The following is a 27,205-nucleotide window of genomic DNA, read 5'->3' as shown; positions in this document are numbered from 1 at the left end:
GCAAGTTGTGGTGATGTGCTTGTGATGGAAACAGTCTGGTGCTATGATCACTCTCAGTAACTTGCCAGTTTCATTCAGTTCCTACATAAATGGTAGTGAAATGCTTTAAATCCTTCTGAAGTTGCTCATAGGAGATAGGATTGTCCCATACTTCTGGAACATTAAACATTATAATCATGATGACATCCTTATAAACACGAGTGAATTTCTTTATAGTTTATTAATGGCATCCTCCTGGACTTCCACTAAGCAACTTAAAACCAAATCCAAATGAACTAACAAAAAGGTTTGTTTCAATATTACTGATGACTTTTCTTCATTCATAAAGAGAGAAAACTTCAAGTCTGAAGAGCATTTGCATAGTGGATGTTTTTAGGATAACCTGCAGCAATTTTTAAAATTGTATTTTCAGAAAATTAAAAAAATCTTATCTCTATAGTTAATACTTAAGTATCTGAGTTTGAAATTAAATTGTGTATTTACTGCTAGCAAAGTGTATGAGGCTTGCTTCCATAATCAGTTTAGGCAGCTTTTACACTGCCTCTCTTCCAGTGGAAGCACATTCAAGGATGCCTTTGTTTCAGCAGTGTTTTGTTTAGCTTTGTTTCATGTGAGTTACACAAAGCTTTCTTAGAAACAACCTTTTGCACTTTAAAAAGGGAATGAATCTGAAATAGTTTTTGATTAGTAGGATATGTTATGTATAGTTGTACTATGAAGCAGGAAAGTGTTTACGTTCTAGGAAATGCATCCTTAAAACCATTTTCTCTCCCATAATTGTGCTGTTTAAGCAAATCATCTTTTAAATAGAAATATAGGACAGAATGTTTGTTTGGGGTTTTGAGTTGAATTGTCGTAGCAGGTGTATGGCCATTGAAATGTTCCAGGTGGCTGGATTCTACTTGCCAGTGGAAACCAGGCTGTGGCTGTAAGCAGTGTGTTTCACTGTCAGTGTGATTTCAGAGACAAGGGAGGCTTTCATATCTTGGCTTTTATTGTTAGGCGGATTTGGATTCTCTTTCATTTGCCAGAATGTTTTAGGGTGATACATAGCATTTGCACACCTTTGTTTTCTGGAGGAAATTCATACTCTAGGGCATCTCTTAGTGAGATCTTATCAGAATAGACACCTTGTGCTTTATGAGAACAATTTGTCCTCTTAACTACAGGGGTATGATACACAGCAGTAGTTATGTTATGGAGAGACTGCCTTTGAAAAGATGAAAAACATGTTGAAAGGAGGTAAAAACGTCACTTGACTTGCTGGTGAAATACTGAAGCAAAATGGTCTGTTACCAATCAGTTAGGCTCATTAACAGTGAAAGGAGAAGAAAAATGTGTTTCCATGGAACATAATAACTGCTAGGCTGATAAATATTTTCTCCCTCCAAACACTTCTGGTTTTACAAAACAAGCAGTGTTACACCACCCACATACCCATGAAGCTTAAAGCCCTAAATACAGAATTTGCCTTCTTTTTTTCATTCCAGTTACTGCTAACAAAATGTAAATTTGTGTGCATCTCACTTTGTGTTTGTTGCTAATGACTGAAACCAATAATATTTTTAATTTTTGTTGATCTTAGCTTCCCCACATATGAAACACAAGAAAAAACTTCCAAACTCTACCTGTGTAGTAAGAAAACCAATTATAATCTGTAAAATTCTGTAAGGGGAACTGATTTTTCTTTCTTCATGTTAGGATATTTGCCTGTAGCCTCCTGTCTCAAAGCATGGTCCTGAAGTATTTAATAAAATGAGAATGAGCTAATAAATTACTGCAAGTTTTTAAAGAGAGCTTCATTTTTGGAGTAAAAATCTGCTATCTATTACCTGAACAACATTGAGGGGTAATGGAAACTTGCTGCCATCTATATCAGTTTTCATTAATACATCAAAATAAGGAATCAGTTTCATTTTTGGCAAGGAAAACAAAATCCAGTAAAAAAATCAGACTGAGAGGTTGAATTCACTATCATATTTCCAGCCCTCTCCCTTTTTTTCATCAAAAAGCATCAAGTTTTAAAAAAACAATTTGGAATTAAGATTTGTCTGCAAAATAATATTAGCCTGCAGTCACAGCAGTAGCATTCATTGCAAGGTTTCTCCATTTTACTTTGTGGAAGTATAATTCTTGTGTTTTGCATAGAGCAGGTACATGCAAATATAGACTAAAGGGCATTTCTAATTGTTCCATTCCATCTTTTGCTATTGATACAACCAAATCATGAAACTGCTTTCATAAATATAATGCTATCCACAGTACTGTGCAGACCTGGTGAAAATTCTTTGCCAGAATTGTTCCATTGTTTCTATTTTACTTTGTAGTACTGTAGATCAATAATATTAAAGAGTAAATTTTCTTGGGTACAGGCATCAGACAGGTACTGAATTTTCCTTACAGCTGAATGTCAGCATGAGGAAAAGCCTCCTGCCAAAGGAGAAGGCAGACAGGGAGCAGGAGTGCCCTTAGCTCTGTGTTCTCAGCTGAACTGCAGAGGGCATAGGGATGTAGAATCTAGTGATGTTCATCACCTTTGCAAACAGGAGGCTGCCACTGCAGCTGAATCTATGCCTAAAATGATGAAGGGATTGTCAGCATAAGCGTAATTTGAAATCTGTCTGTTACTTTGGGAGAATGGTCTTTTCCTGTTTTTACAGAATTTGGCAGGCTGAGTTCGAGAAGATTTTGTTTAGGATTAGGGATCAGGGTCGAACAAGGATGAGATGTTTTCTTGGAAGAAGTGAAATGCTTCACTGTACCTATGTTTATTTTTAGAGTGAAATTGCTTTATGTCTGCCTAATGAGCTTAAAAGTTGACAAGGATTAAGCTGTGTCTTGAAATACCCTGAACATTGAGAGATGGCACATTAGCTAGTCTGAAATACAACTGTCCAAGACGCTAGCAAACAATTTCACCTAGTGTACTGTTTGTCTGATTAGAATTGCTATCCCCCTAGTTAATATTCACAGAAAGCAAAGTTTCTGTTTAGGGGCACCCTATGTTTTCTTATTCAAGACAAGTGTGAAGAAATATCAGGAGATATCCTGCCTTGCATTTTGAATTGTCAGGAGGAAAGGGAGACGCTGCTGTGTTGTGATCGTTTGTGCTGCTTTCCCATTGATCAACTAAATTGACAATCACCTCCAGTGTCCTGAGCAATGTGGTTTAGAATAAGCAGGAATATGGGCTATTTACCAGCAAATAGCAGTATCACTGAGTGTCAGTGCCGTTCAAAATGTGGTTTAACAGCAAATCTCCTGGAGGAAAAGGCCAATCATGCCTTTCTTGTACAATACAAATAATCCTGTGATGGGGTTATCATCTCTTCAAGACTCACAGAAAGGTCTAGGCTGTTTTCCAATGAGATGCTGGGATACTGTCCATTTCCTAGTGTTTTCAGCCATCCTAAAACTGAAAGCAAATGAAGAATCCCAAGGGGACGACCTTCTTTGGCAGCTGAAGATGAATCAGTGTGTCCAGCATGAACAGTCTTGTCCTATTTCCTTGTCGTTTTCCACCTTAGATCGAATAGAGATGGTGACATCTGGGTTGCTGGTAGCAGCAGCATATCTGTGTGTGTGTGTGTGTATGTGAATGTAACCGTTCCGCATTTAAAAAGGAAAACAGAAACTTAAAGAACTGTTAAATCTGAATCAAATACCTGTTAAAACACATGAAAGTCACAATGTGCTTCTGGTTGCCCCACTAGAAGTTTTTTTTTTGTTTTGCCGGAAATTGTTTGTGTTTGTTTTCTCCATTGATGTACCTTATTTGGCATCAGGCTGCTTTTTGCCACTGGATTTGTATTACTGTAAGAAAATGCAGAAATGAGATTTAAAGAAAGCTTCAAAGAAAGATAAAGGTTACTTCGAAAAATTGCTTCTAAAATTCAGCACGTAAGCAACCTTGACACAACTTGTCATGTATAAACTTCTCAGTGAGAAAGGTGGAGTATTTTGGATACAAATAAGTAATGGACATTTTGGGATAACTGAACTATAATCACTTTGTAAATCAGCAATCCTTAAAAGATGAGTTAAGTGTTGTGGTTTCTATTGGTACCATTCAACAAATGAAACATTTTATTTAATGAATAATGAAGAGGGGAGTGACTTGATAGTTTTTTTAACTCAGGTCATGAGGTGAGATGGTCACTAAAGATCTGAGTATTCTTGTTTTTTTTCTCAGTACTACACTTTATTGAAGACTGTTGTCCCTCATTAATTCTTCTTTATGATGCTGAAGGTAGGCTTGGTCGCATGCTCTTACAAGTCCTTAAAGGCTTCCACTATTCTCAGCAGCCTCTGCTTGCTCTTTGTATCACCAGTAACACCCATTAACTGGCAAAGTGTCTCTGTGGGACTGAAGGTACTTCTAAAGGTAAAAAAGGGAAATGCAGGATTTGCAAGAATCTGAAATACCTTGCAGAACTTGCCATTAGTTTCTGCACTTCCATACCTCAACTGCTTGCTTAAAATCTATTCATTGCCTTTTTTTTTAATGTCCTCTTTCCCTCAGGACTCTATTAAGTGGCTTCCCAAGTCTCCTAAACTGCACAGTGGCCATAACTGGAGCTCCCAGGGCTCTCGCTGGGCCTCACTGAAAGGGAGGGAAGGTTTTCCTGGTGGTAGCCTGTACAAATTCAGCTCTGCCAATGGGAAATGGAGAGAAGGGAGGATCAGTCCCGAGCAAGAAGCAGAGGAACTTGAGGATCCTGATGATGTAAGTAGTCTTGAAATTGGGAGAGACAATGTGCATCTGTGAAGAGGCTGCAGCTGCTCATACTGCTGTGCAGCAGAGCACGTTGGGTCTGTGGGACCTGCACTGCTCATACTCTCATGTCCTTGCTTGTGCTGAGGGTACAGAGCTATGTTCAATATTTCCTTCACTTTGCTTGCAATTAATCCATCCAACCCTCAAGAGTACAGTTTGACCTGCAGGTTAAGATGGGTAACCTGAGCAGTGATGAGACATGTTTTGTACTTTACCCTGCTTACATCCCCAGTCACCGCGCTCCCTCCATCTCTTTCAGGTAAGTGGGCTGCTGGCAGCACTTGGGGCTCAGCGTCTCCCTAGGCCTGGATGCTAGAAAAGCGAGGTTGCAGTGCTCCTCCACTGCATCTTGATTTTGGGTGCTGCTCCTCCAGAATGCTGATGCCTCTGAGCCCCTGCCTGCTGTAATTTCTCCTGCCTGTGCCTGCCAGGTGTCTGTCACCTGTGCTGCAGCCTGCTTGTCCTCTTGGTCCTGGCCTGGGAAAGGGAGGTGGGGATTGCACTCTTGCAGCCTTTCCCTTTCAGGCCATTGCTCGCCATTCTTCCTGGTGTTAGCTGGGAGATGAGGCAGGAATTGGGGCTCCTGCTCCTCTTCCAGGACCTCTGCTTCCTTCCTAGCCCCTGTGGGTGCTGCTGGTGTGCCCCCTCCTCCAGCCTGCACTCCTGGCTCTTGCTCATGGCCTTCTTCCCTGGCACCCACAGCCCTGCAGAGTGTCCAGCTTAGTCAGCCTGGCACTCTAAAGAGAAATCTTTCTCAAGAGAGGAAAGGTAATAAATGTTTTATGTGAGTCAAAGCTAAGCAAATTCCCTTTTAAGTGAAAATGGGAAGCAATCATGCCTTTTATGCTTTCCCTGGGGTTGGCAATGCTTTTTTCCATCCTAACCAAAAGGAGATTGTGGGAAAGTGCCAGTATAGATTGAAAAATAAACTGTCCAGTGGGGTTCTGCACAGCTGTTCAAGGTAATACCACTGCTTTTTATTTTGGTATTAAACTTCCAGGCTTAGAAAAACACTTATGGGGTTTATTTTCAGAGGTGTTGATGTGTGTTTGCTGCATCGTTTTACTGCCAACAGGAGAGAGAAGGATTTGGGCAATACAAAGATCTGATTTGACAGGAACTCATCAAATTAAGGAGCAAAAATCAGCTAAATATAAGTAAAGCTTTCCTTAAATGTGAGCAGAATTTGAGCACTGTGTCTGAATTTAATTTAACCCCTTACTAGGAATAACTGATAGCTGGAAAACATCACTACATTTTGCAGTCAGACTTGTCTGAAGCTTTAATTGTTTGGTGGATGTATTTTAATTGTGTATACCTCTCTTCAAGCCCTTGTGGTTTAGCTAAGCATTGGGTGACATTGTGAACTCCTCACTGCATCTCAGAGTAGGTTCACCCTAGGGCCAGGCTTCAGAGTAGGCTTTAGTATGCATCACCTTTGAGGTTCCATTTCCAAAGGACTCCTAAATCATTTAAGTTTGCATCTCTCCACTCACTGCTATTTGCAACTGAAGTCAATCCAATGACTGAAACAAAGTCTTGGATACATAGATGCAAGGTAGGGCCTTGCCTTCCCTCTCACACCTATGCTCCCAAGAATGGAATGTGAGTTTTGAGGAACTATGAGAAACATTTTATTTTCTGTATGGAAATACCTTTCCTTTGCCCTGTGTGTGTGGTTCCTTCCCCCAGAAGAGTGGATTCAGTGCTACAGAGCTGCCAGAGGCTGCCCAAAATAGTCGAGTTCTCATTGCACTGCCATTTTCACAGGGCATTGCAGGATTTGTGCACATATGGATATGTGTGTGTTACCTGTGCTTGTGTGTGCCAGAAAATCTAGTGAAAGGATGTACAAAATCCCAGTCCTCTCCCTGTTCCCTCAAGTTCAACCCCAGCACTGAAGGCAAAACATGCCCAGAGAAATAACGGTAAAAGAAATCTTTGTATGTTTGCTGTAAAGTTCCAGTTTTGTTTTCAATGAAATAAATTCTATCATACAGCAATGTGAGGGTGAGGAATGAGTCCATGTTAGCACGGGTAAGGTGTGTGTTTCAGCTTCTCCTTGCTGTTGCTGTGTTCACCTTTTTTATCTTTAACCCTCAGGAACCTATCTCCAAGTTTTCCGGCAGCCTTTTTGATAGCAACGAAAGCGTGCGAGATCAAAGAAACAGCAGAGCAACGCTCCAAGAAAAGCACAAGTTGGCCATGAAGGGGAAGGCTCTTGCAGGGTCTAACAGCAGGATGCAGCCACCCGTGTCAGCAGCAGGCAGCTTCCCCAGCCAGGGCGGCCGTGCCACCGAGGAGCTGCGCGCACTGGATGTGCCGCAAACCCCGCTCAAGGTCTGCAACTGCTGCTGCTGCTGTGGGGCACTCCAGTGTCTGTGGGGCACTCCCTGTGTCTCCCTGTGGGGCACTCCCTGTGTCTCCCTGTGGGGCACTCTGGTGTCTGTGGGGCACTCCCTGTGTCTGTGGGGCACTCCTGTGTCTCTCTGTGGGGCACTCCTGTGTCTGTGGGCACTCCTGTGTCTCCCTGTGGGGCACTCCTGTGTCTGTGGGCACTCCTGTGTCTCTGGGGCACTCCCTTGTCTTTGGGGCACTCCTCTTGGGTGAGGCAGTTTATGAAAGATGCAAAGAAGGGAGGACATTGCATGGCAGATGTCATGAGGCTTACCTTAAAGTGAGTAAGCTGAGGGTTGTCATTGTTCCCCATGGCTTACATGGAAGAAGAATTTCCTCTTTAAAAACCCCAACGAAGCCCACTTTCCTTGCAGCCATGCATCTCACTTCATGTATCCAGCATTAGTATTTTGAGGCCTAGTCAGAGGTACGTGCAGGTGGGCCCTGAGCTGAATGCAGTTCATTCAGTCCATGGTTTCACAACAGTGATGTCTTGCATGTGCCAGTGTTGAAGCACCATTTTTCACAGGGCTGGGCTCTTCAGGAGCATGTCTGCTGGTGTTGAGAGTGGGAGGCAGATTTTCAATGCTCACATAATTAAGAGGCAATTTTTTTGATTATTCAGGTCACTTATCCATTATAATTCTTTTCCAGGTAACCATTACTGTGTGCAGTCAAATGGGGAGCCTTGGTATTAGCATTGCTGGTGGAAAGGGCTCATCTTCATGTAAAGAAAGTGATGAGGTGCATTTCATTATTAAAAATTTGTCTAGAGATTGTTACGAATAGACTGATGAGTAGTTCCTTGATTGTTGTGTTTTGTTGTTTGCTTTCTGACATTGTCCCTCCTGTAACATTTCCATCTTTCTAAAGCTAACAAGGGTAAACAGATGTAGCTTATTTCCCTGAGTAGGATCTGGCATTACATTTTGATGGAAAGCTCCAGAAGGGATGATTTGGGAGAGATACCCAAATGAAAACCAATGATTTTGCAAAGGCAACCTGATGGCTGAAACACTGTTGCCCAGTTCTCATTTTCTGCCTTAATTTGGGGTCATTCCCTTGGCAATCTACATGCCTCTCCCATCTCATTTGCTCATTCCCAGGAGCTAACTTGATTTGAGAGAAATATTTCACACATATTCTCACTGATTTTTCTTTTAAGTAAATCTTTGTTTTCCAGTCTGTTCCCCATGGCACAGTGCAAACAATTACTGACTTTTGTTCATTGTTGTATGTGTCTGCCATGGAGGCTTTTTTTATTTTGTCTAGCCAATGTGCTAAGGCATCTAGTTTTTAATTTTATGGAGGCAACAAAACAATAATTCTTGAAAATTAATTACTTCCCATTTGCTTTTTATATCAATGGGAGAACAATGCGAGAAACTGTCCCTTCTGAAACCTGTATTTTGTGTTACCAGGGGATCCTGATTGCACGGCTGCCAAAAGATGCTCCACCAGACTTGACTGGTGTACAAGCAGGAGACAGAGTGGCTGAGGTAGATGGGTTGTTTGTCACTGTGGAGTGTGTTCTCTTGTTGTTGTCTTTAAATCAAACCACTTAGAGTTGGGGAGCTTGACATCCACATCTAGGCTGGCCTTAGCTTTTTAGATGCTTGCCATTATGAAGAAATTATAATAGCATTAAATTGTTGTATTCCTTCTTATTGTGTTCTAGTTGTCAGATCTTTATGTTCAAAGTGCTTAACAAAATATTATTCACTTAAATGAATGATTTACAAAGGAAAACAATGGTCTTTAGTGGTTATGTAAGTATAAATGAAGTATTTGATCCAAGAAGCTTTCTTGTGACATGGTATTAGATTTACTAGATGAGTTCATTACACTTGCAGCAAAGAAATATAAACTAGATGAGCTTGTTTCCCCAAGGTAATTTTTGGTGGGAAGAGAACAGCTCAAAATAACTCCCCTGATGGAGGCTTGCAGTACCAGGGGAGAATGTGCCTCTCAGGCTGCTCCACATCAAGCCTCATCTTTCCTAGCACAAGCCACATTCTTGAGCTTCAGAATTTCCCAAGAACAATGGGGGAAAAATGGCCACATACAATTTTGTGTTACATACTTTTGATGTACTGTTTGCTTTCTACCTGCTGGGAATGGTGGAGTAGGAAGAGAACCTCTACAGAATTACTTTGAAGTGTAACTGGCCTGTATTTCTTTCAGCTCTTGTTCTCTTAAACTGTCATTTATACTTGGTTGTATTAATAGTTTTTGTTTCAGCATGGTCCATGTTGAATTAAGGTGGGATAGAGCAAGCAATATTGTCTGTCTGTTTAAATTGACAGGAATAATGATACAATCTGTATCAGCCAAAGACTTTAATGATAAATTAATCTAATAATTTTGTAAAACTATGCTATGGAGTTATTAATAGAGGGTGGTGTTCCATAATATGTAAATATTGTGATAGTTTGACAATTCTTAAAAGGTCAGCTGTAGATAAAAATCTGTATAATTTTGCATTTTTTCTTTAATAAAAAGTATTGTAACAAATGGGAGACAATGTAAATAATTCTCTACATATTTCACATTATCAGATGATTAGGGAAAAAAACCACAGGAATTTTAGTTACTGTACCTTTACTTTCTGAGCAGAGCTTCTGATCAATTTAGTATCTTAAAAATCAACCCCATTGCTCAGGTTCCTCCATAAGGCAATCATTAAATACTTATTTTGGGGACTATTTGGAATATACTAGGTGTTAATGTCTATTTACTTAATCAATAGTGAAATAAATGAAAAAGAAGAAATTTCTGTTCTGTCCTGTTCTGCCCTGCTGTTATTGTAAAAATAGTTAGAATTTCTCCATCTCCCACAAGATGGCAGAATCATTCATCTGTTTAAAGCATATAGAAAACAACTCTCTGCTTTTTCTGTGTGTGTGTGTGACAAGAAGGAATTAATGGGGTGTGCTATAGAAATACTGCTGTTTTTACCACAGGACTAATCTGTGTACAAATAACAAGCATATTTCTCTTGACACTGTGTGTTACAACTTCTTATTCTTGAACTGGTAATTTCAACAGTTCAAATATAAAATTCACCAAAAATGGGAAACAGCAGGAATTGCAATTTTATTTGCTTTTGCTGTGCAACCACATGTAGCAATAGGGCTAGGTGTTTGTATACTAACTTGAGAGGGAGGGAACTCCTCTTCTTAAACAGCATTCAGAATAAAAATATGTTCCTGGTGTTTTCTTTTAAAGGCAACCTTTGTTTCAGAGCCTGCTGCCCTTCATGCTGATCCTGCTGAAGCTTCCCCCAAGGGCAGCCCCTCCCCGACAGTCAACCATGTCATAACAGTGAGTAGGATGCCCTCAGTAAATAACAAATCTCTCTTACCCAAGAAATTTGTGTTGTCCTAATGTTTGTGTTGTTTTTACATTAATGGTAGTAAAGACTGGAGCAGAACTCAACACATGTCCAAGATCAGAGACCTACCAAGGATTTAGGTGGCTGTTCCTGCAGCTGGGACATGGCATCTGGAGGGGCTCAGCTCCTGGGTGAGCACCCAGCTTCTGAAGCACTCTGCTTTGGGGACTCCAGGGTGGTGTCCCTTCCCCCAGTTTGAATCATTGTTCTGTTGTCTGGGCTCTGTCTCTAGCTAATGCAAGGAGCAGCATTTCCAGGGTCCCTCTTTTAGGAGGGAGAGGGTGAGCTGCTACCTGGAGGTGGTGACCATTTTCCTCTTCTGACTGGAGGGGGAACTTGTGTCACAGGCTAAGCCATGCCTGTATTTTAGGTGACTGGTGAGAGAAAGCTCACTGCCCATGTCACAGAAGGCAACAGCTGGGCCTGCAGGGTGGCTTTTAGAAATGCACTTTTTTGAACTTCTCTAGCAAGTTCAACTCTCTGAAGACCTACCCTCATCTTGGTCATCTATGAGTACCACTGATGAAACTATGGCTTTACTAGGAAGATACAATAAGATCAAGGTATCTGAATAATTAAGGTCAAAAAGCATCTTACTTGTGTGAAGCTTCAAGTTCCAGGAAGCAACAACTGTTCCTCCTTCAGCAAATGCCAGAGGAATGCTTTGTTTGATTCGTCTTCTTTCAGTCTTTATTTAAATCTTTCTCCATGAATACCATTCACAACCCACCTAATCACAAAAAATGAAAGTATGTATATTATATAAAAGACTGTAATCAAAGACCATATCAGTGTTTGTAAACCATTTAGATAACTGAAGTGATTTGTTAGTTGACTGAAAAAGTGAGCACATAGATCATTCAAGTGTTTTTCCCTGGTTTCCTGTGTTAATCATTGTCACTGTCAAACTGTGTTTGACATGTTGAGCTACAGCTTTTGTCCATGAGATAGACTAAGCAAGGTTTTCCCTTCTATTAGTTGCTTAAGGAAACTTATTTTGAGGCCTCTGGCCTCCAACATTATCTTGCAGATCATCATTTAGACCAGTTTTATTTTTCACCTTAAAACACTCTGATAATTTTGTTGTTTTTTTGGTCCAGTTTTACCTGGTAGCTGTTTCTTAGTCTTTATCAGCATTGCATGAAGCATGAGGCTTCCTGTTAGAGGAACCACTGTTGGAAGGATTTATTCACACATTGGCAGTGGCCTGGATCTGTTGCAGTAGTGTCTGACTTTTAGTATTTTCACCCAAAAAGGAGAAATTACTGTATTTTTATGTTGGATGTCTCCCTTTAAAGTTCTTCAGATGTAATGGGGGGAGGAGGCAGATTAGACTGAGCTACTCAGAGCAGAGTACTCAGAGGGAGTAAACTGGCTGAATAAATTGAGTGTCAAAAGTGCAAGTTCTTTTGTGAAGAAACATTTGTATTTCTGGTTTTGTTTCTTTTTTTTGAAATCAAAATCTTTGTGCTGTAGCAAATGATACATGTTATTTCCTGTAACCTGGAGCAGCATTCATCAATTTTAGGGATTATGGGCTTGTGGGGAGTATCCTGCTGACTTGGGACTGTTCAATTTCTCATCTGTTCTCACTTTGAAGTCCCTCTTATTTCTCAGTAACTGAAAGAAATCCTATTATCTGAAAAATGTTTAGAGCCTGGCTTCTCATGGAGGACTTGCTTTGCATGTTCAGATAAGCAGGTGGCAGTAGGACCTTAATGCAGAATCTTCTTCTGTGCTAGGAATATAGGAAGGTTCATTTCCTCTGTGTTTCTGATCAGGTTTCAATAGAAGATGTTTGTGTCTACATCAGGGGAGGGAAGGATTGAAGCATAATGGCAGAGAAACCAGAGACTCCTATTAGTATTCTGCAAAAACTGAGTATGTGCCAGATGGTGTCATCCTTCTTCTCCCTCTCTTCCGTGTCATCATCCTGCCTTCCAGCAGATACTGTCTTCATCTGTTTATTTTTATTGAATTTTAATAAACATCCTCTTTGCATATGCTCTCTGTGATAATATTTGTCTCATTCTTGTAGGCACAGCCCAGCCCATCTCTGAGCCAGCTGCTCTGGCATTACAGCAGGCAATGCTGCTGCCAGGTTCAGGTTTCCTCTCTGTTTTCCCAGACCAGGCTTGGTTGCTCTAACTGCTTCTAAAAGGCTCATGTAATTGTCAACTCATCCAGCCAAACTCAATTTCAAACCCTTTGTGTCAGCTTTGGGATTTCATGACAGTGTGAATGACCAGTAATTAATTGGACAAACTAAATGTTTTTTCACAGTGAGTCATTGTTTTGCAAAGGAAAAATGAGAATCTTCCTTGGTTTTAATTATAATTGAGTATTTTGCTGACATGTAGCTAGAGGGCTCAGAACTTTAATTACAAGTAGATAGCTTTTACATACAGTATTTTATAAACTTGCCTCAGTTATGCTAATCACACTTCAAAATTATGAAAATGTATTTATATATATATTAAACAAAGTCTTAACATTTGAATTAAACCTAAACAAAAAAAAAAAGGGATATAAACAAATGCCCATGCTGACTTTAACAGAAGGAACTTTAACTTGAATTCTGAAGTCTTCATTTCCAGTTTTGTTATTGTTTCATATCCATCCTCTCAAACATAGAGCCAACTCTTCACAATCTTTCTCCATCATAAATATTTTCATTCAACCTCTGAGTGAAATTCCCAGAGGATTTTGTCTGACTGAATGGAGAGTGTTGACAGGTTTCAGCATTTTCTATAATTTCATAATTATTTTCTATAATTTAATTCTATAATTTCATCATCATGCCATCTTCTTTGACTCATTTTTGGGGCTATTAACATAATAAGGATATTAGGTAGATTGTAATTAAAATCAAGTCTTCAAGATATTTCAATCTGGTATTTAACTTAAATTGTTAGCATATTATTTGATTTAATTTTATGCCATTGCCCTGGGAATTTCCTCAATTGTATTTTTTCATTTAGTTCACCAGGGGTACAAGTGTCACTGATAGTGGCATTTTCAAGGATGGGTAAAGTAAGATTAACACAATTAAAAGTGATTGTGTGGATAAATAAATAAATAAAGGGTGAAGCTTACAGTACTGAAAAAAATCTGAAGAGCTTCTTTAGAAGGCTAAAAGCGCCAATTTTTTGGCTGCTCTGTTAAAAATCCAGAGATACCGAACGTTCCTAAATCTGCTGAGAAAACAGACAAGTGTACCAGAACCTGTAATGTGTATCAAAATGAAATCCTCTGGTGCCTGCAGAAGGTGCATAAGCAGGTACACCATCTCCCACACTATGCAGGTCTTCTGCCTTTGTCTCATATTGTTCTGTTCATGTCCAAGTTGTGAGAAGTCTTACATGGATGAGAATCCCAGCAGATCTACCTGCTTCATTTCTAACTGATAAAAGGCTTTCCAAGAAAAAACCTTGATCCACTTACATTAGTTAAAAATCTTCAAAAATCTAATTATCAAGCTCTTTCTTTATTCATCTGAGCATGTTCTAAACATATCAGAAAACTGAAATCATACAACATAAAATAAAACTTTTGTTGCTTCAATCATTGTCTTACTTTGTTGAAATTTAAAATCAAAGCCAGTGGAGTACTCAGGTCAGAGGAGCAGAATAAAAGGAGACAACTAAAGTGAGATTCAGAATGTCCTTATCATGAACAAAGCCAGGTTTCTTCTTAAGCTTGTTTCAAACAGGAAAGACCTTGCTCACATCACATAGAGTGTTTGACTGACCTATAGCACCATAAGATCTACTACTTCAAGTTTCTTATGAGGAACTGTTTTATCCCTTCTCCAAAACATTTTCATGACTCTTTTAATCTTACCAGGGAAGGGTGTTTGTGTTTTTATGTTATTCTTTTTTCTATTCTGACGAGCTAAGTTTGTTTAAGAAGTCAGGAATCCAACTCTCCCCTGCCTTGCATCTGGTGCAGGTTTACATGTGTTTCTAAAGAAGCCTGTGAGCCCTGTTGGGTGAGGTAACCTTAGTCCTGCTGTGAGCTCCAGTGGAGTGTGAGCACCCATGTGCCATGGGATTGCCTCCTCCATTTCATCTCCTGGTTTGCTTCTGCTTTTATCTAAGCAACTGAGTAGTTCTGAGTCACGATGAAAGATGAAACATAAAAGGTGTGTGTTGTAGGCTCTGTGTTTGTCTCCATTGTGTAGTGGTTAGGAACTTATTTTGTGAATTCGAAATTAAGTTCCTGCTCCCAACAAATGCATCTGTTTGCACAGTGTATCTTTTTCCTCTCTTCCTTTTAAGTAGTTTTGTCACACACTCAGTCAAAACTGACTCATTTCAAACTTTAAGTTCTTGGATTTTGCAAAGCTTGTAATTAACAATGCTAAATAGGAAAAACCTTTTAAAAAGACAGGACATTAATTGATCTTTTCAAGTTACCATATTAAAACACGTCCAAGTGAGAGAAAACCTACAAAGTGAGCCCATCATATGGTAGACAATATGAGCACTGCAGACAATATAAGCAAAAACATACAAAAGACAGACTCAAGCAAGGCACCTTGAACTGTGCTGTAGGATAGCATATTATTTGAGAATAAAAGAGGATAAGTATTTAAAGAACTACACAAATAATAAACAGTGTCCTCTCTGGTGAAAAGCATCCTCATGGACTCTGGGAGTGCTGCAGGGGAAGAGACTGCACTGAGTTCCTGCAGGCTTCCAGACAGCCACTGCCTTCCACAGGGGTGATGAGTTTTCTTCAAAAAAAATCAAAGGATTGGCAACTTGGACCATGGGTAGCACTGCTTATGGGGGGCAATGCCTTTTAAGTCTCCTGATGTGGTCGGAGCAATGCATTTTCTTTGATGTTTTCATAGCATCAGGCCATAAATGATTACACAGTTATATGAAAGCACTTATATAAAAATCTGTAAGTCAGGTTCCAGTGTCAGGGAAGTCACTATCCAGTGGTACATTAGAAGATGAAAGAAATGGACCAAGGACAATTTTTCATACACAATTTGAATCATATAAAAGCCTTTTGTGCTTGCCAGCAATGCAGATATGACATGATGAGAATTGATCTTCCATTTTTGTGTTGAGTTTGACACAGCTCCATCTTTCTTGCCTTGTGCATTGCCCTTGGGAGGCGCTTGGCAGAGAGCAAGAACAGAAAGGAGCTTTGCTCTAAATGTGACATGACCAAATGTTATATATACTGCATGCTGGAAGACAGATAAAATGTGCAAGATGTTCTCTTGCTATTCCAAGAAGTAGAGAAAATACTCAGTTTTAAAACTGGACTATAAAATATATCAGTACCTAGAAAATTCACTCAAATTTCCATAGAATCATGGAGTGGTTTGGGTCAGAATGCACCTTTAAACGCCATCTTGTACCTCACTTGTAGTGACCAGGGATATCTTCCACTAGAGCAGGTTGCTCAGAGCCCTGTCCAACCTGTCCTTGAATATTTCCAGGAATGGGGAATCCACATGTGTCTGAGCAACCTGTTCCAGTGTTTTAGTGCTTGTCTGGTTCACTGACTTCCAGGAAATCATACTGAGCTGAATTAGATTTTGAAATTAATCACTGTGCACAGTGTGGGAACAGCAACAGGGAAGAGGGATGGGCTGGTGGGGCAGCCCCTGCTCAGGCCCTCACCAGGGCTGCACACAAAACTGAGGCAGCACTTCCAGAAGCATGGTGCCAAATGCTCTGTCAGTGCTTGAGAATGCTGTGGCTGCTCCAAGGGCAAGGATGAACTGAATTATGTGCTGCCCTCTCCCAGCCCCGAGCAACAAAGGTGTTGTCATGAGCTGGTTGCTCCCTGAGTGCAGCAGCGCAGGTCACACACATTCCCTTGTGCAGAGCTCTTCTGTAGCCAGGTGTAATGAGGAGCTTCATCCATGCCTCACCAAAGATTCATCTTCCCCAGAGTGTAGGAGAGGTTTATATCTCTCTCTCCATCCGACTTTACAGTTTCTGGGGTTTGGCCAGAGGTCAAACACAGCAGTAAAATAACCTTGTAAAGTGCTGGGGAAAGGGATGCAGCCAGGGATTTCTACAACCAGGAGAGCTGAGGGTGCACCATAAAACACCAGCTTATTGAAACGTCCCTGGTATGCTGTGAAAAAGGAGCTGTGTTGAACGCCTGGACGGGGTTTCCAGGTTCCTGTGTTTCCATACCCACAGCTGGGCATCCGCTGGTTTGTGTCCCCTTGGCCCTGCCCCAGCTGTGCCCTGGCTGCTGTGCCCGCTCTCGCCTGGAGGTGGGGTTGCTTGTGAGTAATTAACTCACAGGGAGATAATTGGATCTCTTTCTCTCTTTTTGACTTGTATTTCCTTGTTTCTTTTTGGGGAGAAGGCTGTTTTTTTTCTATTGCTGCTGACATCAGTTAAGAGCACCATCAGATGCTGCTTTGTTGTGAACTGTGCAGCTCAGATCTGCCCTTTCTCTGATGTTCTGTTGGATGCATTTTTGCATCCTCTTATAAAAATTTTATTTAAAAGTCCAGCTGTGTAATGTTCTTTAGGCATGAGTAAATGCCCTGCTTTGCTAAATTCAATTTAGACAGTTTCTTCTGTGAATACAGTCATTATCAAATGTGATCTTTTGCATCTAGCAAAGGACTGTATTCATTGTTTAGTGAGAAGTCTAAATTTCCTGTTCAGGTCTAAAAAACTACTTCCATCCCCAGTGATGATAAAACAGGTAAGACTAAGTATGAAATCATAACATTATTCATGAGGTTTACATAAAGCCCTGCACATGCTCTCAACTGTATTAATAATTTTGTTTTCCCCAGTTAAGAGTACTATCCTTAACTCTGGGGTCAGTGCAAATCAGCTGTAAAGTCAAAATTTCAAAATATGTATTATTCAAATACAAATTTCAACATGAGCAGAGCTAGGCAGGCATTCCTATTATAGCTGGGGAATATTTTCTTTTAAAATTTACCTGTTTGAACTAGAGTTAAAAGTATGTCTGGTTTTCTTGCTAAAAAAGGTCAATCCAAATTCTTTGTTCTTGCCCTTATTCCATCAAATTTTGGCCTTTCCTGTGTCATTTCACCTCTGTCCCCAGCTGCTGGCCTTGCTGCCAGCTGTGATTTGCCCTGTCACTGCTGGCTATGCCTTTGATGAGAAGCTTGGGCTGTAGCTGTGACTGTTGCCTTGAGAACTTCCCTCTCTGGCTAATATTGGAGTATGGATCTATGGAAGGGAAAGGCTTATAAAAGAAAAACAAGATGCTGGGGTTTGTTCTGTTCAGTTTTAGTTTAGAAAAAAAATATGAAAAGACATAATGAACCATCTTTTATGGACTATTCTGCAATGTTTTGGACAGACATTTTGGCTAGAAGTAGGCAAGGAAAGCGTATGTGCATCTGGAAGTTAAAAATTATTGGATGTTAACCTGTTGGCAAGACATCTCATTTATCACATTTTATTTTAAAAACTGCTCTCAAGCATCATGGTTGTGGGATTGTTCCTATCCTGAATTTTTGCAGCCAACACTGCAGCTGAATTGCCCCAAGTTGTTTGGATGGCTTAATTTTGCTTCATCCTGCAGAGGACCAGGCGTGCACAGGCAGCCCCCTGTCTGTGCTCCAGCTGAAGGACTCTGAGTTTCAATGTAGAATGTTAATCCTATTAAATGAGAGCATCTGAAGTAATTTGATTTTTAGTTATGTGTGATTTAAAAAAAATTGAATTTTTTTTTAGCTTAGAAAGTCTTAGTGGTTATGTTAGAAAAGTGACAGAAACAAGGTAATGGAAGAAGTTTTCACAGAGAGCCCACTGGTTTTGCTACAGGACATGTCCATTTTGAAGTTTACTTTTTAGGCGCTGAAAATGTCATTTCGGAGGAAAATGGAAAAATAGTAACTTGTTTCAAGTAATTAATTATGCATTTTTCTGAAAGAGTATTTTATGTATTTTGACAATTTGAGATTGAATAGTAGTTCCAATATTATTTAAATAATGATATTTAAAGTATGATGACGGAAAGTGAGTAGGAGGACTTCGCAATTTCAACAGAAGAATTTTAAACAAGTTCAAACACTGCTGAGTAACCACCAGTAGAGAAAACAATGGAATAACAGGAAATCTAGATAATTTGTCCTCCTACACTGGCATCAATTTTTTCTGCAGAATTATCTACAGAAGATGGAAGTTTCACACCTTCCCACATGCCTTAGACAAGCAGCTCAGGTGCCTGTAAGGAAGGGTTTTCCATTGCCATACTAAATGTCTCTGTGTTGCCCTGTTTGTAATGGGCAGTGGAAATGCTTCCTCTTTGCTGTGCCGTTTTTTCACATAGGAAATCTGTCCTATCTTCCCTCAATCATGCTGCCCCAGGAAATGTACATTCAAATACAAATAGTAAAGAAAACTCCAAGAGCAAAGCTTTCCTATTGATAGGGTACTGCTTATGTCAGTGAAAATAAGCAGGGAAATAAGAAAGCAAAGGTAAAATCCCTCTGGGATTCTGGGAAGAGAAGCACTGGCTTTGAGAAAAGGATATAACAAAATATATACAAGTTTAGTGTTGGGTTTTGTTACTTTCATGGTGTGTTTTGTTCTGTTGTTGTTGTTTTGTTTTGTTTTCACAAAACTGAAAGAGTAAAGAAAACTGATAAATCTGGTATTGTGATATTCCTGGAGCTTGGGTGAATGTGAAGGCAGTGATAGAGAGTGCTGGGCTCTTAGGGGATGGTTAGATGAAGATGGTTAGGCCACTGTGGTTAGAAATGTGATGTGTATTGCTTACATTCATTTTGAGTTGGTTTTACTTTATAGAGGAGCTCGATTGATACCTCTGCTGCAAGAAGAGAGAGACTAGAGGCCTGAGCCTCTTTTCATTTAATTAGACCTCATACAAATGCATGCTCTGTTACTTAGCTGCATTTGGAATTGCATAATTGACACCATCCTCAGCTGAGAGTTGTTTTTTCATTGGTCCCTATGATTCAGGTTTGAGGAAATGGGCTCCTCAGCATCCCACCAGGGAGAGAGGCACAGAGGAGGAATGCCTGGCTGCAGAACGAGGAGCAGCCATGGTTCAGGGACAGTGGTGGCACAGGTTCACACAGGGGGGTGTGCAGAAAGCAGAGGGCAGAGGTGCAGCTGCACTGAGGCCAGGACATTTGACTTGTTAGAAAGACTCACCAGAATGTCTCCAAATCAGTGAGAGTCAGTGTCTGTGTGAGCTTTCACCTGCCTGGAGAGGGCACAGAGGGGCTGCTGTGGATCACACCTGAGCCCCTCTTCTCTTGGGAGTGCAGGTTTCCAGCCTCTGTAGCACTTCTGGGCTCAGACACTGTTCAGCCTCTGCTGTAGAAAACTGGTTTATTCCTTTAGTGCTGGTTCCTCTTTACCTGCAGCAACATGAAACACTAGATGTAAGACTTGCCCAACACCATGTGTTTTGTGGAGCAGTTACACAATCACCTCAGATATGTTGAAGGAGCACTTTTCATCAATTAAATTGATTTTATAATTTTCAGGCCTAGTTCCATCATAATATTTGGAAGACAGTATGCAAGCAGTCATGAAATGTTTGAAGAAAATCTCTTTTAGAGAATTAGTTTCAGTTCTTTGGGAATTGGGTAGTAGGAACCATGATGAAAAAGAGTACTTAAAAAACTGACATTCAAAATGGCTAGGTCTTGTCTTCAAAATGACAAATAGGTACAGGTGACTCTGCATTGCTAATGAGATACATGTCAGTCATGGGGAGGTGTGCACATCTCTATTTTTGAGCAGCACAGTACACAAAGGAAGGTCTTCCCTGAGCTTTGAACTGACAGCTCAATGAAATGCAAAGCCTGGTCCTGGATATGAGTGTAGGTAACTGGGAGCACAGACCTCTGCAGTAGTTCTTGAGCTGTCAGCATTTCATTATGTGACCCAGCAAAGCACCTGTATGTATAGATGTGCATTTGCTGCACTGCAAAGCAGCTGGCTGCTGGCTGTTGTTAAGCAAGAAGCATATTTCAGCAAAGATCAGAACTATCCAGTGCAAGGAAAGCTTATAAATTATGTCATGTGTGCATGACAAAAACACATCTTCCCAGGATTGTAGCTTTGCCAGTGCTTAGGATATATATCTTTAAACAGAAGAAGGGGGAAAAAAGGTACATAATTGGGTGCTCAGTACACCAGGGTATACACTAGATTTATACATGGTTTTAAAATTAGCTTGCATCTATCAGGGGTGAGATTCAGCTCTGGACTGACACCTGCACTTTGGTGTCTGTGTGTAGTGTGCTGTGAGCCAAGGGGAGTTGGACCTAATGCTAGGGGAGCCTGGGGAATAATTCCTTTTACTTCAATGCAGAATCCTCCTGGCTGAATGTGCAACACCATAAAGCATCTATATGCTTGTGTCATTTCCTAAATCAAATAATGGTCTGCGAGGAAATAATAGTTAAACAATTGAATTGAATTGTGTGATGTCAACATTAAATGTTCTCATGAAGTAGAAGTAGCTGATAAATAAGAAGTTCAACTTTCCTGAAAATTTTCATACAGCTAGTAAGATGGCCACTTTATTTATTACACATTATCCTCTTACCTGTTTGTTAGATATATTGGATCACCCTTATATTTTCATTACATGTTAAACTTTTTTGGAAAGCAGTAAAAAGGAGGATGATTTTGTGCATCAGAGTGAAATTTGTAATAATCCATTCATTGAGAAAAACAATTACTGATACATTATAGGACTATACATCAAAAGCCTGACACTGGGTTTTTTTCCTCAGTTACAGCTTTTAAATTAATTTTAAAACATTGCAATGATTCTCAAAGAACACAAAGTTCTTGTCCAAACAAAATACGAATCAAACTCATGTATGCATATTTTACTGTCAAATTTAAACATTTATATTTTCTCTTAATGTTTCCCTTAAATATGTTTTGTCTGTAAAGAAGCTGAAATATGCAATTTTTCAAAGATCAATAATTGATATGATTTATGGTTCTTAATTAATCCTTTATTGCTTTCAGGGGGATGAATTGAATGAATGATGAAGTTAAATTAATTTTTCATATTTACTTGTCTTTATTTTTCAAAAGTATCTTAATCTTCTTTTCACTTAGAGAAGGTTTTTTAAAAAATTAGCTAATGAGAGGAAAAGGCAATTTATCCTAATTTTGCTTTATCAGTGGCTTTTTGGCATAAAACAAAAAATGAAAGGAGGACCAAGGGGAATCATCCTTTATTGGAAATAGTAAGAAACAGAGAGAAAGGATAAGGAAAAGTCTGAGGTACTTAATGCCTTCTTTGCCTCAGTCTTTAATAGCAAGACCAATTGTTCTCTGGGTGCCAGTCCCCTAACCTGTAACACAAGGATAGGGAGTAGAATGAAAGCCCCATAGTCCAAGAGGAATATCCAACACCTGCTGCAAAAGTTAGACACACACAGGTCCATGGGGACTCCAGCCAGGGGTACTGAGAGAGCTGGGGAAGTGCTCACCGAGCCCCTTTCACCAGCTCTTGGAATCCTGGCTAACTGGGCAGGTCCCAGCTGACTGGAGGTTGGCAAATGTGATTCCCATCTAGAAAAGGGGCTGGAGGGAGCATCCAGGAAACTTCAGCTCGACTGACCTAATCTTCTATGAAAACGTGACCCACTTAGATGTTGTCTATCTAGAATTTAGAAAAGCCTTTGACTTAATTTCCCAGAGCATTCTCCTGGAGAACCTGGCTGCTGATGGTTTGGACAGGGACACTGTTGCTGGGTTAAAACTGGCCCAGAGGATGGTGATGAATGGTGCCACATTCAGCTGTGGCTGGTCACTGGTGGTGTTTCCCAGGACTCAGTACTGGGGCCAGTCCTCTTTAATATCTTTATCAATGATCTGGATGAGGGCACTGAGTGCACCCTCAGTCAGTTTGCTGGTGACACCAGGCTGGGTGGCAGTGTTGACCAGCTGGAGGGCAGGAAGGCTCTGCAGAGGGATTTGGACAGGCTGGATTGATGGTCCAAGGGCAGTTGTGTGAGGTTCAATTGAGGCCTAGTGTCAGGTTCTGTCCTTCAGTCCTTCAGTCACAACAGCTCCATACAGAGCTACAGGCTGGATGCAGCGTGGAAAAGGACCTGGGGCTGCTGGTTGATGCCCAGGTGCCCAGGAAGGGCAGTGGCATCCTGGCCTGTACCAGCAATAGTGTGGCCAGCAGGAGCAGGGCAGGGATTGTCCCCCTGTGCTCAGCACTGCTGGGGCCACACCTCCAGTGCTGGGTCCAGCTCTGGGCCCCTCACTGGGAGAAAGACACTGAGGGGCTGGAGTGAGTCCAGGGAAGGGCAGTGGAGCTGGGGCAGGGTCTGGAGCACAAGGGCTGTGAGGAGCAGCTGAGGGAGCTGGGACTGTTTGGCCTGGAGAGGAGGAGGCTCAGGGGAGACCTCATTGCTGTCTACAGCTGCCTGAGATTGTGAAAAGGTGGTCTCTTCTGCCATGTAACAAGTGACAGGGCAAGAGGAAATGCTCTGAAGTTGTGCCCGGGTAGGTTTATACAGGATATTAGAAAAAAAGTCTTTATAGAAAGGATGTTCAAGCATCAGAACACATTGCCCAGGGAAGTGGCTGAGTCACCATCCCTGGAGGTATTTAAAAGCCTTGTAACTGTGGCACTTAGGGACATGGTTTAGTGGTGGACTTGGCAGTGCTGGGTTAGTAGTTGGACTTTATGATGTTAAATGTCTTTTCCAACCTAAACAATTCTATGATTTTCTATGGTTTTACACCTCTCTCATATTTTTTCTCATCACCTGTTTCCCCTGTCTCTTTAAAATATTCCTATTAAACACTTCTCTGCTCTTGATCTGATTATTTTCTCTGAAATCTTTCCCATCTTGCTGAAGATACCTCGGATAATCCTCACACGCCCGTCCACTTCTGATGAAGATGCCGACCAGCTGCCCCCAGACCCGGAGGACTTTGAGCCTGAGGAGCCTGACAGCACAGAAGGCCATGCCTATTCAGACTGTCTGAGCAGTGCTTTCTATCCTCCCTAATAAAGTACTTTTCTGGCAGGAATTCATGGGTGGTTTTCTTTCCCATTGTTTGATGACATTTAATGTAGTACTTGAACCGCTATGCCTTATTTATAGTGAAAACCATGACATGGAGGATGGATTTGTGAGGAGACCCTGCTTGTATTTCTTTGCCTTGAACTTCCTTCAGCAAGAACTTGTGAACCAGGAATGCACTGGGTCAAGTTTTGTGAATGTCACCACATGTTTCAGTAGCCACTTGTAAAGGTACCCTGCAGCACCTAAATGTAATGAGAAAAATGCAGGTGATTTTTCTTCAGAAGGTACTTTACTCATTTGGAAACACACTGAAAGCAATTATATAGTTGGGTGGGATTTTTAAAATCTTGTGTCCGTGATTTGTGTAAACAGCTCATCCTTCTATCTCCTCCCAAGTTCCTTTGATTTGTCCCTTTTAATGTCATTTTCTATGAGAATTAAAAAAAAAAATCTGTCTTTAAATAGTCCTTTTTTTTACCCACTGAGAAATGTTATCTGTGTTGGAATTCTGTATCTCATTCTGTTGTAATAAAGAACAGTTTCTCCAGTTATATCAGTAATGTGAATGTATATCAAATTTGAACAGGACCTATAAGTTGTATTTTATTAGATCCAAATGCAGGAGGCACATTATGCAACCATGTACCTGAGAGTGAAGTGAGAAGCAATTTCTTATGCATGAGGAACTGTCTGAAACTTCTTTTTTTCCCCCCACTTGCATATAAGCAGAACACTTAATTTGCCTTACTGCAGTATGCCTGTGTTTCATGTATATGTGTGTGTGAGAGAGGTAAGCACTTAAGAGCAAATTGTCCTGTACAACACTTTTCAATCCTTTAATTCTCTTCACTGCTATTCAGTGCATTGGTTTCTAATGCATTTTAAGCTGTTTAAGAGGAACTGTTTGGGATTGTTCTTTTTTGGGGGGTTCCATGGTGCTGCCTTAACTTAGAGGTAGGGTCTGGCCCTGCTACACTTGATTGCCACGACTTTCTTTTCATGTACATTAAGTGTGCGTTTATGGTTTTTATGATGTTTTTACAGTTTGTTTTCCTGTAAATGTAATATAACACAACCCAGTGACCTGGTAAATGCTCATATTTTATTCACATTCCTGAGAAAGATTTCTCAGGTGATCATTCATAACTTCATTGAATGCTGGTAGCTGGCTTTTACAGAATTAAAAAGTTCCCAGGAGGGTATGGCTGTCACAAAGAGAACAATATCTCCTACTAACAAAAGGGATATTTTATTTTGAAGAGATGGATTTGTGCTAGCATTATGATACCAAGTCAATGGCATCCAGTTAGGTTTTTTATTATCTTGTACATCTGCATTTTAATTGATGATAGCAATAGGAATATAAAGCTAACTTCATTCATTTGCAAAATGAACATTATCTTAAAATCTCCTATGACTGTAATATTAAAGACTGTATGATGTGCATAAGCATAGGCTTAAATGATATTCATAAATGAAATTTTTTAAAAAATATTTGTTTCCCATCTCTTTTCTTCCTCCAAAATATACAGGGTTCTTCCACTATGACTTAATGTTTGATCAGTGCACGTTGTAAAAATATCAAACTCAGAACCCACAAATGCTTTGGCCCTCTAGCTAGTAATGTACCATTTACTACTACTTTATTGTGTCTCCCATGACTGCAAAAACCCACAAACCTCAGCTGTTATAAATCAGCCTTAGATTGCAGAACAAGTTGTAGTTGAAAGCTAGTAAAAATAAGAGTTCTGTTGAGAACTTGGTATTTTCTTCCTTTTTACTTCTCATGCACATGTGTTTGTTTTAGATTTTCCATTAGATCTTGGAAATCAAAACAGTTGCTAGCAAAAAGACCAGTTTTTAACCAAATGCTGTCGCCATTCAGGTAAGTTTTAAACACTGACATTTTTATCTGTCCTTCTTCACTGATTTTCAAGGCAAATTTCCTACTGCAGTGTTGAAAATTTTGCTATGAGTATAAACTTACAGTGTTAACACTCTCTATGGACATGCAGCTCTACAAAATATATCAATCAAAGCCTATGCTTATTCAAGCTTTCATTAAAAAAAAAAAAAAACAACTAAAAACAGTGGCAGTTAATTATGTTTTGCTTTTGCTCTGCCAAAGAGGGGCAGAGGTAAAGGTCAGAAGCTGGTGTCCTTATCAGCACTAAGTCTCTTGAGGTTTGGCTGTTTGATAAGAATGGGCAGAGACAGAAGGTGGAGAGGCTCAGTGGGAGTTGGTCTTTAATGACAGCTCATATCCTGTGTCCTCATTTCCTGCTGGCCTGGGAGTTGAATAGAAAAAGTTACTGCCTGGCTATGGACTACTTGGTTTCTGTGGGGAATGGGCTTCTCCTCATTCTCAGCTGCCACATAATTTAAAAGATAGCTATGAAGGTATATAATGATTTATTAGTGTATTTCATTAGCCCAATCTCGGTATTGTTGTATCCATTGTTGTGGAGGAAGGCATGGCAAACAGTACCAATCAATTTGGGAGCAAAGATTTTTCTTTGTGCAAATAATCTATTGATGGGTATTTACAGCCCAGGATAATTTGGTTTGCTGGGATTTAGCAGTAATATTCAGGGACATCATGTATATAGCTGAAACAATGGATATCTGACAGGAGAGAAGTCTGTTGTTCCATTCCTGTCTGTACTCCTGGAGGACAGTAGATGTAGGAGCTGCCAGCACAAGGATAGTCCACTTTAAAACAATTAACTTAAAAGACCCTCAAAGAGAAGAATGCATGTACAGCTCCCCTGGATTGCCATGTCAGAAAATTCAGAAAAGGACCTGAGCTCTTGGAATCAATTTACTGTAATGTTGAAATAATCTTCCTTGTTTTCATCCTCAAACATAAGCAAACTTCTCTCATTGGAGAATATTTGTCAAGGAGCCCTCTGCTCCCTGTCCATGACAGGTAGGACTCTGCTTGCTCACACACAAGGCAGGGACTTGTGGTGCCTGTGCTGTTTTCCTTTTCCACACCTGCTGTCTCCTGCTCTGTGAGTGTTTGCAGAGCCCGCAGGGCGGACCAGGGAGTGACAGCAGCAGCTGTCGGGTGCTGTGGCAGGAATGTGGACCCATCTCTCCTAAGGATCAGCTTCCCACCCTTGGCTCCTGGCTGCCTGGAAGGTAAGCCTGCTTCATATGCTCTGTAGCTCTGTCATGCTCTTGGTTTCTGCAGAGATCCTGCCATGGAATGCCAGCTCAAAATGCTGCTGGGGTTCTGTGATTCCAGGCGTGTGCATGTGACCTGGGGTAGCACAGGGAATGCTTGCTGGCAGGGCAGGATGGGGCTGAGAGAAGGGAGAGCACCAGAAATAATCTGGGAAGCTCAGCTTCTGCTGGACTGGCACTTACAGAGGCACTCTGCTGAGTTTGGTGCTTGTTGTTACTTTCAACTTTTTGATTGAAGTGTGGGACAGAAATGATCTCAGTATTAGAGCTTTAAAAATCACTGTGAGAGTATTAGTCTTAGTGTTGTTAACTGGTAAATGTGACTTACATAGATGGTTTTCAACTGAGTATGGTCTCATTGACCACATCAGTATTAGTATAATCAGAATTAATACTTCTGTTGAATTTTTATGATGTGTCTGATGCT

At 40.5% G+C, this 27,205-nt stretch overlaps 1 protein-coding gene across 1 annotated transcript; it reads left to right on the top strand.

Annotated features, from left to right (window-relative positions):
* The first annotated feature begins 3,280 nt into the window (after positions 1–3,280).
* LOC135445129 (uncharacterized) lies at positions 3,281–23,953 on the top strand. The gene is made up of 7 exons (XM_064707164.1): positions 3,281–3,559; positions 4,523–4,726; positions 6,881–7,117; positions 7,829–7,918; positions 8,596–8,673; positions 10,403–10,498; positions 23,419–23,953. Exons 1-7 carry the CDS (start codon positions 3,281–3,283, stop codon positions 23,569–23,571), a joined length of 1,137 nt encoding a protein of 378 aa, XP_064563234.1. The 3' UTR covers positions 23,572–23,953.
* The last annotated feature ends 3,252 nt before the right edge of the window (positions 23,954–27,205 follow it).

Source organism: Zonotrichia leucophrys, chromosome 3 (assembly GCF_028769735.1).
Source record: "Zonotrichia leucophrys gambelii isolate GWCS_2022_RI chromosome 3, RI_Zleu_2.0, whole genome shotgun sequence".
Taxonomy (NCBI): Eukaryota; Metazoa; Chordata; class Aves; order Passeriformes; family Passerellidae; genus Zonotrichia; species Zonotrichia leucophrys.
Note: the sequence above shows the minus strand (reverse complement) of the source record. Positions and strands in the feature narration are given on the sequence as shown.